Source organism: Saccoglossus kowalevskii, chromosome 14 (genome assembly GCF_978046115.1).
Source record: "Saccoglossus kowalevskii chromosome 14, keSacKowa6.1, whole genome shotgun sequence".
In the NCBI taxonomy this organism is placed as follows: domain Eukaryota; kingdom Metazoa; phylum Hemichordata; class Enteropneusta; family Harrimaniidae; genus Saccoglossus; species Saccoglossus kowalevskii.
The window spans coordinates 10,167,960-10,180,877 of record NC_140654.1 but is presented as its reverse complement, the minus strand read 5'-3'; the positions used below and the strand labels follow the sequence as shown (position 1 = coordinate 10,180,877).

At 32.9% G+C, this 12,918-nt stretch overlaps 1 protein-coding gene across 2 annotated transcripts in view; it reads right to left on the bottom strand.

Moving 5' to 3' along the window:
- LOC100370831 (dual specificity tyrosine-phosphorylation-regulated kinase 4-like) overlaps positions 1-11,216 on the bottom strand; it is a 92,874-nt gene extending 81,658 nt beyond the window's left edge. The window contains exons 1-2 of one of the 2 annotated variants that reach the window (XM_085507896.1): positions 10,385-11,216; positions 5,293-5,371 (exon numbers count right to left, since the gene is read on the bottom strand). In XM_085507896.1, the coding sequence (XP_085364022.1) occupies positions 5,293-5,371; positions 10,385-10,437 (132 nt within the window). In that variant the 5' untranslated portion in view covers positions 10,438-11,216. The remainder of the gene's footprint in view (positions 1-5,292; positions 5,372-10,384) is intronic. The other variant, XM_085507897.1, reaches the window with a different exon arrangement.
- Between the last annotated feature and the right edge of the window lie 1,702 nt (positions 11,217-12,918).

Below are 12,918 nucleotides of genomic sequence, written 5' to 3'. Positions count from 1 at the left end.
ATATTATTTCAAGCTCTCTTTCATAACCTGTATTTGTAAATGTAATCGTTATTATTTAAGGTGACTTATAAGTCCACTGGGCTGGGCAGTTCTCTGAGCTGCAAGTAACTATAATAAATTACTTACTTACTTACAAAAATGTATTGTATTTCAATGGGCACAATATGTCGTATTCTAATGATCAAAAATACAACCCATACAAATTGCATCAATTGGAGATGTGCTATGTGCTCCAATTGGAGATGCGCTCCAAATAGAGCAAATATGGTACATGTATATACACTTCACAATCAGCATATTAAGGCCTCAATATTATAGAAACGTTATACAACAAGAGCCACAAATAAAATCTCCACATTACAGTAACCTAATACACTACACTATATTTTTTTTTTTTTTTTTTTTTTTATGCCTTTTTGTTCCCTTACTTTTTATGTGGTTATTTTTCTTTTACTAATATCTGATTTGTAACCCTTTTCATCCCCTCCGGGGGATGTTGTGTGTTAATAAATAAATAAAAAATAAATTGTCCCTCTCCGCTTGCTAGATTTATACTAATGCAGAAAAACTGTATACATCCTTGCAATGAATATTTTAATATATAATTTATATCCCAGTAATCTTTAAATTACTGTAGAATACTTTATTTTCGCTTGGAATTTATTTTTGCTATTTTCGCTGAAGGGATGATTCCGTGAAAATAAAATCCAGCGAATATACTTTTTTTCCTATATTTCACATTAAACTCAACAAAAATCAGTGAAAATAAATTCCATACAAAACACCCAAAAAGCCTTTTCAGCGAAAATTAATTCCAGCGAAAATAAAGTATTCCACAGTATACACCCTAACTACATTGAGACTAAGAAAATAATCCAAGCATATATGAAACTGCATGAAAAGCCAACTACATGTATATCAAATTATGTGAAAATAGAGACATTAACCTAAAATACAAGCCATGTGATCATAAGCAACACAATTCAAATATTGTTTTCCATTGATTCGTAATAAATTATCAATAAGCAAGGTGTGCGTGTATGAAAAGACAAACAAGCGTGTTATAATAATAAATTAAAGATGTAAGATAGATAAGGATAACAAGTGTTGTATTATTTGTTTCTCATTATCAGATTAACATATGCTAACTCAGCAGAGACACATCTATCATTATGTCAAGAGATTGAATAAAATTATAAAAAAAATACTGCATAGAGTGGCAAAATTTTTTTTAATTCAGACTGACAATCTCCCAGTGCGCTATAATGAGGCTGACATTCCTAAAGTTTAAAAGTTATAGGCTATACTTACATAATGACTGATAGATGAAATATTTATTTTATAAGAGTACAGTTTGTGTTAAAGTTACTATAAATGTTTTGGTCCTTTTATTACGAAGCAATTAAAGGAATTATAAGAAAACAGGTGCATGCTTGTAACAATACTGAAAGTGAATAAGTAATGAAATGTTACATAATGTCTCTGATATTATGGAACATAGCAGCTGCCATGCTCTTACTCAGAACAGAATTACCATGTTTTCACAAGAAAAGTTGCCCTGGCGAAAGTAGTTCCTGGTAAAAGATAAGGATCTCACAAACTTGCATTCACACCATTGTTTTTAAAAAGAGTGTAAATATGGCAGCTACTGGATGTGTTCACATCATTTTATATGCATGTGTATTACGGCCATGCCTTATCATCAAAAAGGGTTTATAATAAACTTCACCGATTTCAGACATGCTTAAACCGATCATATTTTAACTTAACATGTACTGGACTGCAGAAAGCACTAGATTATTTACACAGCTGCACAACTAACTGAACACCAAAAAGACACAAATAGTTATCTTCAGGAAAATTGAAAGCAGGGCAGAATCCCTACAGATCAAATATAATCAGGAAGATATAACAATCAAAGAACAATATACCTACTTAGGAGCCACTTTCAAATCAAATGGAAATGTACAAACAACATCAAGCAGACTGACAGACAATGCAAACAAGCCACAACAAGTGCAATCACAAATATACCCAAATAATACAAACAATATACACATCAAACTGAAGCTCTTGAACAGATCCCAATATTAAGATATGCAGGAAAGATTTGGGGTGTCTTGACAAATCCATTTATCTGGGATAAAACAGACAGAGAGAAATTTCAAATTCTGTAGAAATGCTCTCTGTTTGAATAACAAATCAAGTAAAATAGCATGCTGTATGGAGTTACGGAGAGAACCACTCATAAACACATACAGTGGAGCAATTAAATACTCCCAACATATACAAGGAATTGAAAATAAAAATCTGGCATACCATGCACTACAGGATATGAAAGGAAATAAATATTCGGGGATCCGGTTGTCAAGGCTACAACAAAATCTTAAAATCTTTGATATACATAAATGTATAGACAATATCCCTGTAAAAACACTACAAACTAAATTAAAAGAATACTACAGTGCATTGTGGAAGAAAGATAATATGAGAGACGATGCAAAGTTACGGACTTATCATACATACAAAGACAATCTCAACATGGAACAATACATAACACTTATAGTCAAGATCATATAAGAGATTTAGCCAAATTTAGAACAAGCATGGAACAAGTAATCATAGATTAGCAATAGACACATGGATGAGAGACTATGCAAACATTGTAACCAAATAGAAGATGAAATACGCCTCCTAATAGACTGTAATATATACACGTAGAAATACTTTGTACAATGCAATAGAGTTAAACCAAGACTTCAGAAACTAAGACAAAAGATAAAAATTTGACTATATAATGCAATTAAGGAATAAGACAATTGTATATGCTCTATTAAAGTAACTATTTGTTTCAATGTAAAAAAACAAACACTGCCTAACAATGTCAAAATTTATTATCAAAATACGAGTAAAAGAACCAATTTCACAATCAAAATACTAGTAGTTTAGTCTAATGCTGCTATTTTCATTATTTATTTTTACTTAATACATTACTAATGTTTTTAATTTTTTCAACTTCATTGATATCCATAACCAAAATAGAAATGTAATATTTTCTTTACGATGCCAATAAAGTACTATTCTATTCTATTCTATATATCTTGGGATACAAATGCACATCCATTGACTTCATGAACTGATTCAAAATAGTCAAATGGTGGCCATTTTAGGCCAGAAATTTATCAACAGAAACAGATTTCGCTCAGATTTGGTACATATGTACATACATTTTTCACTGGTATTTGTTCGAAGGTCTGATTCAAGATGGCAGACTGACCTGGCAAACAGCATAGTGCTCCCAGATAAAGGAACAATATGGCAGAATATATACATGTTTATATCACTTTCAGATACTCAACTTTTCATCAGTATTATGTAGGATTATCAGTTACACTACTCAATACTTGATGCATTTTCACCATAAAGCCAATAAATCCTGTCATGCACAAGTTCTGCTATAGAAGCACACTAGACATAATTCAAAATATTTAATATGTGGGTTGCGGGTTTTGAGTTGCGGGCATTTATTACAGTACACATATTACCTAACTCATTTCCCAACTCATGAATAAATCAACAATTCAGTAGAGCTTCAAGATGTCCTACATGTATATTCCACACAAATACAACACCTATATCACAACCAACAAAAGAACAGCACCAATAAAAAAGAACAGTGAAGCCCAACGGTAAGTTGGAGTGCATGATTGCACTTCTGACAATCAAGCCAGTCTTAGAGGAAGGAACTAGCAAAACAAATTACAGTAACCTGTCAACTCTGAATTATTTGAGAACACAAATCTTATTTTTATTAATTTTAATATATTTAAAGTCAAATAAAACAAACTTTGTGCTTCCGGTAACTGGGTACAAGAATTTTTATATATTTTACCCTTTTACCCGATGAGCCATACATTATTTTACACACATTTCACATTATTGCTAAATTAAAACCATGATTTTATCAGTCAGTTTTCAAGACAGATTACCTTAATGCAACACAGCACTCATTATCAACTACATAAAAAATATTGGTTGAATAATTCTAGCTAATATGCATAGAAATAAACAATTTAGGGCTCACTTGCATAAAACCCAGGATTTATTTCATTTGATCTAACCAATTCATTTTATTCTATTAGAGAAGCTATGATAGTCAATGGAATTCTGCTACAGAACATGTACATGTACAAAAGCAATGACAATACATGTGTATGTACCATATATCAAGATATTCAGCCAAACAATCTACAAGAAAGACAGTGCTAAGTATTTCTAAACATTAAAGGTTAGGAAATGCTTGAAATTGTATTTGATTTGAAAAAATACTGAATGAAAACCGAACAAAGAACATTTATATTGTCACCTGATATATCAAAAATATTCAGTCTTCTGTTGTTGATATTGCAATGTTTCTACAGCTGTTGTTAATGTACTTACCAGTTTGGGAAGAATAAATGAATTGTAATAAAACTATATCATAAGAAAAATTCATCTGAGGTACATTATCAATAAGGGAAACGTTTGTGATCATTTTAGTGTCTTTCACAGGTGTGTAACAATGTAAACACTATAATATTTTTACAAAATAATGACACATGATATTTACATTCACCAGTTTTATCTCAAAAGTTACGGGTTATATGGGTTCCAAATATTCAATGTTGAGACCTGTATCTTGTACAGTTATTTTACTTGAAATCCATTTAGAAAATGGTTATGTGCGAAAAACATGCAGCAACATTTTTTTTAAGAAGTTTTAATTTTGTTTTCACAGATTACATGAATATCTCCAGCAAAATTAGCAAAAACAATTTCAAATTGAGTAATCCACCAATACTTGTTACAATTCTAATAAAAGTACACAAGAAACAAACAACACTGGCAAGTCCCTGCAAGTTACCATATTTGCTCTATTAGTGGCGCATACACTTACAAAAATTACTGAGTTGTTTCTATTGTCAAAATAAGTATTATTTTAATGATTCACTATATAGCAAATGTGATTTTTGGTTTACATGCACTTGTATTGGAAATAGTTTCTAATAGAGCAAATACAACATATCACGATACAAAATTAAAATCATACATAGTAACGCCAGAAAGTAGTAATATTATAGGTCAGAGAAACAATTCTACATTTTTAGTAGTGAATAGTGCCCAAGATAAAAATGGGAAATATATCACAGGCCTAAGGTCAACAGTGTTAGACACTCAAATAATATTAAAGCATACGAATGGCATACACACATTATCAATAGTGACATGTGTAAATAGCATAGTTTGTCCTACCTGGTCTGTTTTCACAGGTTTTATAAGTGGCAAGATACTTTTTCGCTCCATTCGTCTCTCTGCCTTAGTGAGGTGTGTTCTGTAAAAAAAATTTTAAAAATTAAATTTAAAAGGGTAAAATCTAAATAACTACATGTACTGTAAAATACTTTATTTTAGCTGGATTTAATTTTTGCTGGATAGACTTTTTTGGTGTTTTGTATGAGATTTATTTTCAATGGTTTTTGACAAGTTGAATGTAAAATATAGGAAATGTGGTATATCGCTGGATTTTATTTTCAATGAATCATTCTTTCAGCGAAAATAGCGGAAATTAATTCCAAGTGAAAATAAAGTATTCCACAGTATATACATAAATGACTGATCATAGTTTTCCACAACAAGTCTATGCTTCTACTGTCAGTAACAGTAAATTTAAAGGGAAAAAAGAAAGATTTACTAAAAATCTCAACATGAAAAGCACTTTTAGGAGGTAATTGTTTGAAATCATGGGTGGCTGGAAACTGTACAATTTTATTTTTCTTGAATGTCATTGTGCCATAATTTTGTTCTTGCAACACTTTGCATGCAATTTTTTTTTTTTTAAACTTTTTTTAACAAATCATCTCGGCCCCATGATTTCAAATGGCCAATCCCTTATACAATAATATGAGAATTACAGTTATATTTAATAACTTTATTAATCAGTGAAGTCCTGATAATCAATTCAAGTGGTAGCTGTACTACGACCTGTAGTTCAAAATCATAGGTAGAGCAAATAGACACAAGTAGCAGCACACTTGAAGGCTCCAAATATAAAGTGTGATAATTTATTTAAATAATGATAACTCACAAAATAAAATACAGTCTTTCACAAAAAGACATTACTGCCCTTATTTTGATACTGTAACTTTTTCAAATGTTTTGTGCATTTAATGGAGGTGAAGTATAACTTTTTTTTATATTCATCATGCGAAGTAATCTTATTTCATAATCACTAAAACATTGGTATAGGATAGAGGTGCATAGTTATCACCTGAAAATACAATTCTTGTGATACAAATTGTACATACAAAATGCTTTGATGGATAAACTTCACAATGACCTTAATAATTTTGTTAAAAATCTTCATGAAGATAATGCCCCGATAGTCCAAATTTTCAAACTCGTAAATATGGGATTACAATGATTCAACATGGCTGCACATTTTGTTGTGCATATGAACACAAACTATGACGTCACGGTAAGGTGTGATAATTTAAAATATAGAGTAAATTGTCAACATTCAGTGTTTCGTACTTTACCCTAACCATAATTTTCTAATTGCCAATATGAGTTGCACATTGAACAAATAACAAAACAAAGTAATTACACAACCTTGATGTGAGAGGAAATAATCGAAGATGAAAGTTTGTTTGGTAATGTCATTTTATAGATTAATAGTTGATATCTACCATGCTTGTGTCTAAGACAAAGTTTATTCATCTAGAAAGTATTTGGTATGTACTGATTTTATTGCTAAGAATGTATTTTGGAATGATCACTATACACACCTATTTCTACACCAGCCCCACCTTCTTTAAAGAATGTTTGTAGAAAATTCACATTATCTGAATTCAGAAATCAACTGAACAAGCAAGTCATAATTCCATTGCGAATAAGTCATGAATAACCTATATGACGGCCTGCAGCATTAAAAATGTTTGAAGCAAAACAAATCATTAAAAGCCAACATCATTAAAATGGCTTATGAAGTTGACAAACATGTCTGTCGGAGACAGTAATTTGCTGGCCAACATTATAAATAAATGTATAACATGTACATCTTTCTGAAAACTGAAGCGTTGCTAAGGAAACAAAAGTAGATGTTTAATAGCCTACACGCACATGTACATATAATAATATATTAAGTGCATACATTTTAAAAATTCACAACTAGTTTAAATGAACTACTAAAAATAATATACTGCTTCAACCACATATGGCTGAAACGTATTATTAAGTGAACCAACCCAGATTTTAATGTCAAGCAATTCACAAAAGTCTGGATTGCAGAGTGTTGGAAAATACTGAAACAAGTATAAGTACTGAATTGGTCACTAAACCTAAAAATTCAATGTTGGCACTCAAATAATAATGCAATTCACACATAAAATAAATCTAAAAAACAAAAACAAAATCGAAAAAAAAGGTCAAATTTGTTGTGATATTCTCAATTGTATTCCAGTCATGTCTTTTACAACAAAATGCAACTCCAACTGAAAGGCTATATATGCAATTCTATACACCACATGGGGTGACATTCAAAAACAAAACATCACACTGTAGATGACTTTTTTAACCTAGAATTTACTTTCGCTGCAGCAATAAATCAGCTAAAAATTCAGGTATAAAGGTGACTTAGCTTAACTTTAAATTTCTAAATATATTTGAAAAAAAAATGTTGCATGCCACCAGCAAGTTTTTATTTGAATGGGCTGGCCTAAAATGCAATCGCACCTATATTTTACATGCAACCCAGTGAAAATAGATTACATGCTGTTCACATTTACGGTAAAACAACAAAACATGTATGAAATATTCCAAAATTCTGTGTTTTTTTTATAAATAATGGTGATACACAAGTCTAAGAGCAACTGCAGAGTTTCCATATTTGACTCGCAATTATTTCTTACAGCAAGTCTCAGAAGTATTGGGGCAGCCAATTTGCAAATTCGCTAGCGAATTGGATAACTGCTTTGGTTTTGACTGAACGGTTTGCTTTCGAATCTCTTGCTGGCATCGTTCTGTGGTCACACCCACTCTGGATGAATCTATATCACAGTAGGGGGTCGGCCGATTTTCTCCCTGATTTATAGGAAACTGTTTCTCAACTTGTCTCTTTATTTTGTTTCAATCAGTGTTCAAGATGGTGAATATAGTGAATATCGGCGAAGTAATCACATTTATCATATTATCACTTGTATGCGAGCTGACTCTGGCCATTCCCAGGCCTCGCAAAGCAAACCATTCAGGGGAATCCAGACATGTTCCAGGCTACGTAAAAGCATACTATGTTCCCTAATGCGATATAGACTCGCCCAGAGTGGACACGACCACTAGTCGGTGCCAGCGAGATTCGAAAGCCAACTTTAGTTTAGTCAAAACCCAAGCAGTTAGCCAATTCGCTAGCAAGTTTGCAAATTGGCTGCCCCAATACTTCTGAGACTTGCTGTAAAGAAGATTTTTTATTCATTGCATGCTTCACAAACACAGAGTAAAAAATCAACCAACTAACATTTTCACCACCAGTTCCCTTTTTTCATCACAAATTCACAAAATACTCCTGTATAGTCCATACTTTCCTTCATTAGACTGGGACAAAAATAGCCAATTTTTTGAGTAAAAACTGTAAATTGACTCTAGTTTTGCTTGTTGGCTTCAAAATTAGGGTTCATTTCCAGAAATATTGAAGAATATAAGAAAAAAGTTCAGGAAATTTGGACAAGAAAGTCTGGTGGAGAAAAAGCTAAAAGATAATCATGACAGTAGACCAAAAAAAAATATTTATCACTGAGTTTTAATTTCCTAATCCAGGACATTTGTATGAGGCATGTATGTTTAAATAACTGACAGGCAGATTCAGGCTACTAGAAATGCACAAAACATTGTTGAAGTACATGTAGTCCCTCTCCTCCACACAGCAGTAACTATAAAGAAGGGAGTGTAACTAAGTTATAATCTTGGTTCACAATCAAATATACCACCATGTTAAAAAAGCATTGCTCACTGAGTTAGAAGGGGCCCACCCACAATTACTGTCTATACTTGTCAACGTCAGTAGAATGTTCACAAAAACCTGTCTAGATGAGTTCACTTCATCTGATCATAGATCAACTACCTGTTAACTATATAAACAACTCTGCACTGACTTAATTTTCCACCTATTCAAAATGATTCTTTGAAACCAGTCAACAATGCAACATGTGCCAAATATTCATAGTACCAAGGTAGTTATCTTTTTACTTGAACAATGGTGTTCACTCATGACACAGAGAAAAGTGTCCAACACAAGAAATCTACTATTTTTCCACAAGTCACAAGTCAAATTAAATTTAGGAAAAACAATGCAGAGACATGGACAAGGGCAGCTAAGCAATGATGCTACATATTTGCTACCTGGAAGTGAGAATTCTTCACTTGGCTATTTTATGTGCCCTTTTGTACGGGTCTGTTGATTAGAAGGACGGTGACAATTGTTATTGTCATGTTTTGTCAAAAACATAGACTTGGTATGATACCTACTGCTGGAAGTAGCTGTTGCCATAGTGAATGTATTGAAATAGTTACTATTGAGGAAATTGAAATAAGAACCACGAAAAAAAACGGCTCAAAAATCCTCATCGCTTGAATAGGAGTATTATCATGTTTACATTTACTAACCAGATAACAAATCAACAGTTAAAACTATACTCGAAGAAAATGTACAACTAAAAAAATCGACAGGTCGCGTCAACTACGGTGTTGATTTACTTAACGGTAACGTCGAATAATAGCGGCCAAAACAGCATGGAAATAATTAGAAGCCTAGAGTAAACACTGACTACCAGTGTTGAAATAGCATATACTGACATGAGATCAATATCGCGGTATATTGTACAACTAACAATACAGGGCAAATTGGGAAAGAAAAGACTGTTCGTTGTCGAACATACAGTTTCCATGGAAGTGGGTGGAGTGAGTGGAACTTTAAATCTCACTATGGATGATCTGAATGCCACGAGTTAAAAGTAGGAAAACATGTTTGATTGTTTCACCGGATTATAACTAGAATAATGTAACTGACTGGAAACGTGATGTAGAACTCAATGAAAAAGTTGATATTGTTGCTAGCTAAAACTTTACGTAGTATGACAGAGTAACATAACTTGTTAATGGAAGTCTCCGTCGCATAAAATTTTACATCCTCCACTGACTGGATAACAATCTTTAAGCAGTCGTAAAAATAACTCACATTAGTAAAAACTCTTTAAACAGTGTAAAATAATCACACTCGTCAACTTTGGTCTAAAAGTGGAACACAACATAAATAAAAAAAAAAAAAATTTAAAATAAAAAAAAATAGTGAACTTACGTTTTGCTGGGTGGCTCTGCAGCTGTATAGTGTGTGTAGTTGAAACTGCTCATATCTTCAACTTTCTAGCTACTTCATTTTAAAATAATATATAAAAACAAAAAAAACTATCTAACTCGCCAAAAACTGAAAATGTATTTTTCCGATTGGTCCAGTAAAATTATAAAATATTGCAAACGTGGTATCCAAGCAAATCCTTCCAGCTTTTCCTGCTGTACAACGGACTGTCGTTTGTCAAGTTTGTTCAGTGCTAATCAGTTCCGGTTTCTGCCACAAACGACTATGTCACAGAAAAAACATAGTTAATCACGCAAAAAGAACACCAGAAATGTCTCCATGGAAATACATCAAGTATCTTGTATTTCAGAGCATCAATACGTCCGGTAAAACTGAATCCCCAAATCCACTGCAGGGTACCAGAGTGAACGGCGCAGAATTTTCTTATCCGCGCAGACGATACTCAAATTTCAGATATTTAACTTCAGTTAAACAATAATATAATTCTTCGATAGTCACAACGAAATGCCCAGAATGATGATCACAATCTGCAATTAATCAGCTAAGCGACATGGAGAACTTTAGCGGATAACTGGACTGGTGAGCACGGATTTCTCGCACACCTTTCCCTTGCCTGCGTTCGAGCGACAACGACTGCGATGCACAGACCGCAATTATTTCCTTCCAAAATGGCTGATTGGGGCACGATTCGTCACATAGACGGCCTACTAAGTTGGCAAGCATATATCGCGGTTTCGTACTCTCAAATGGCCGAGAAGCAGAGGAAACTCGAAGCGTTTTGTCAAGGGTGAAAAGCCGCCTTCACATGCACAGGCACTAGCAAACCTGTTGTAAAGAAGATTGGAACAGAGTTCATGACCACAGTCACGTGATTGTTTTAAGCGAATCAAAACATAGCTATTGTGCCCAGTCACTCACTGCATTCGTTCAGAACACATATTCAGTATCATGAAGATCGTTCGCTCATTTTATTAGATTTGACAGTAAACAAACGCAATGTCGTAAACCACCATGGGAAACAAGTTACCTGATCATTGTGTACCTAGTTTCAGAAAATACGATGAAAAACGGCTATTTCCTCTTCTGTGTTCTAAGAACGCTGTGTTGTCATGGTTATGGCGCCGCTGAGTTCAACACAACAACCCACATACCACCGATTAATACGACCGATTGCGGAACTAAAGAGAAAAAATCGCAATAAACACATTTGATGAATGAATAATTAATACCCATTTTTATCTTTCTGTGTTGTTGTGATTATTTATCCATGACTTGGCAGTAAAAAATGGCAGTCATTAAACATAATTGTAGCATTTTTCCCCCGGATTTTGCCTAAACATGGCTTACGGTGTGGACTTCGTCTTCGTCTACACTTGAAAGAACTTTGTATGGGTTTTTATATGGTGAAATGATACAGATTTATACTGACAATATCACAATTCTAACAACAGTAACAACAACAACAACAACAAAAACAAAAACTTTGAACTTCCAGTGGTCTGGTCTGGTACATGTTTTATACGATCAACCATACACTGGATTGAGATGGTCGCAGTGATTCTATTGTTTTCAACGGTGTGTGTGTAAATCGTAACTGCGTGTTCAACTGACTACACGAAAACTGAATGACGGCTTAAATATTTTGTAACATTATAATGTCTCAATTTAACAATGATACTTTTACCAAAAAAATCTTAGTTGATGCCATGGAGAGTAGAAAGAAGTATACAGATAATATTTTTCCAGTGTACTTTTTATATTTTATTTTTCATATTTTTTTGCTACTTTTAGATGTTTTTGTTGTTCTTATATTTTGTTATCTTAGTTCATGTAACTTAGTTTCTTTTTGTCTATCAAAAGTTTTTTCATTAGTCTTTGAGTGAAATGTATTTTTATTTGGTGCAGCTCCTAATTTACATATTGAGCCCCTGTTACAAAAGTGAAGCAATAAATAACTAAATAAACAATCTAACTTCAATTTTTTATTTGTTTATTTATTTGATCTGCATTAATAAATACTAATGATAATATGTACAAATGCAGCAGAATTTGTACGGACGTTGAGTTCAACTTCAACTCCAAGTTTAAAATCAATTACACAGTTTCAGATTAGTCCAGTCTTTATATTTGTTTGCATATCCAGCGAGGTGTGATTTGGTTTATACTGTCGTAGCCAGCGATGGGTTTAAGGGAGACGTACCCAGTGCGCGCCCTCTATAGAGGTGATATATAATAGATGATATTTGTTAATCGTTGTACACAGTAACTATTTGAAATAATATCATGTTAGACACATGATCCAGGGCTCAATTTTTGTATATATGTACAAATATGATGCTGATTAATTCAAAGCATGAAGTCTTCCGTTGTATCTCTCTACACTCATGAGTTGTTCTACGTTGCGCATGCTCTAAAGTATCCATGTCGACTAAACACATTTGCATGCAAAATGTATTTTCATTTATCTAACCAGTGATTTATAAAGTAGGTATACACAAATTTCTTGACATGAACTT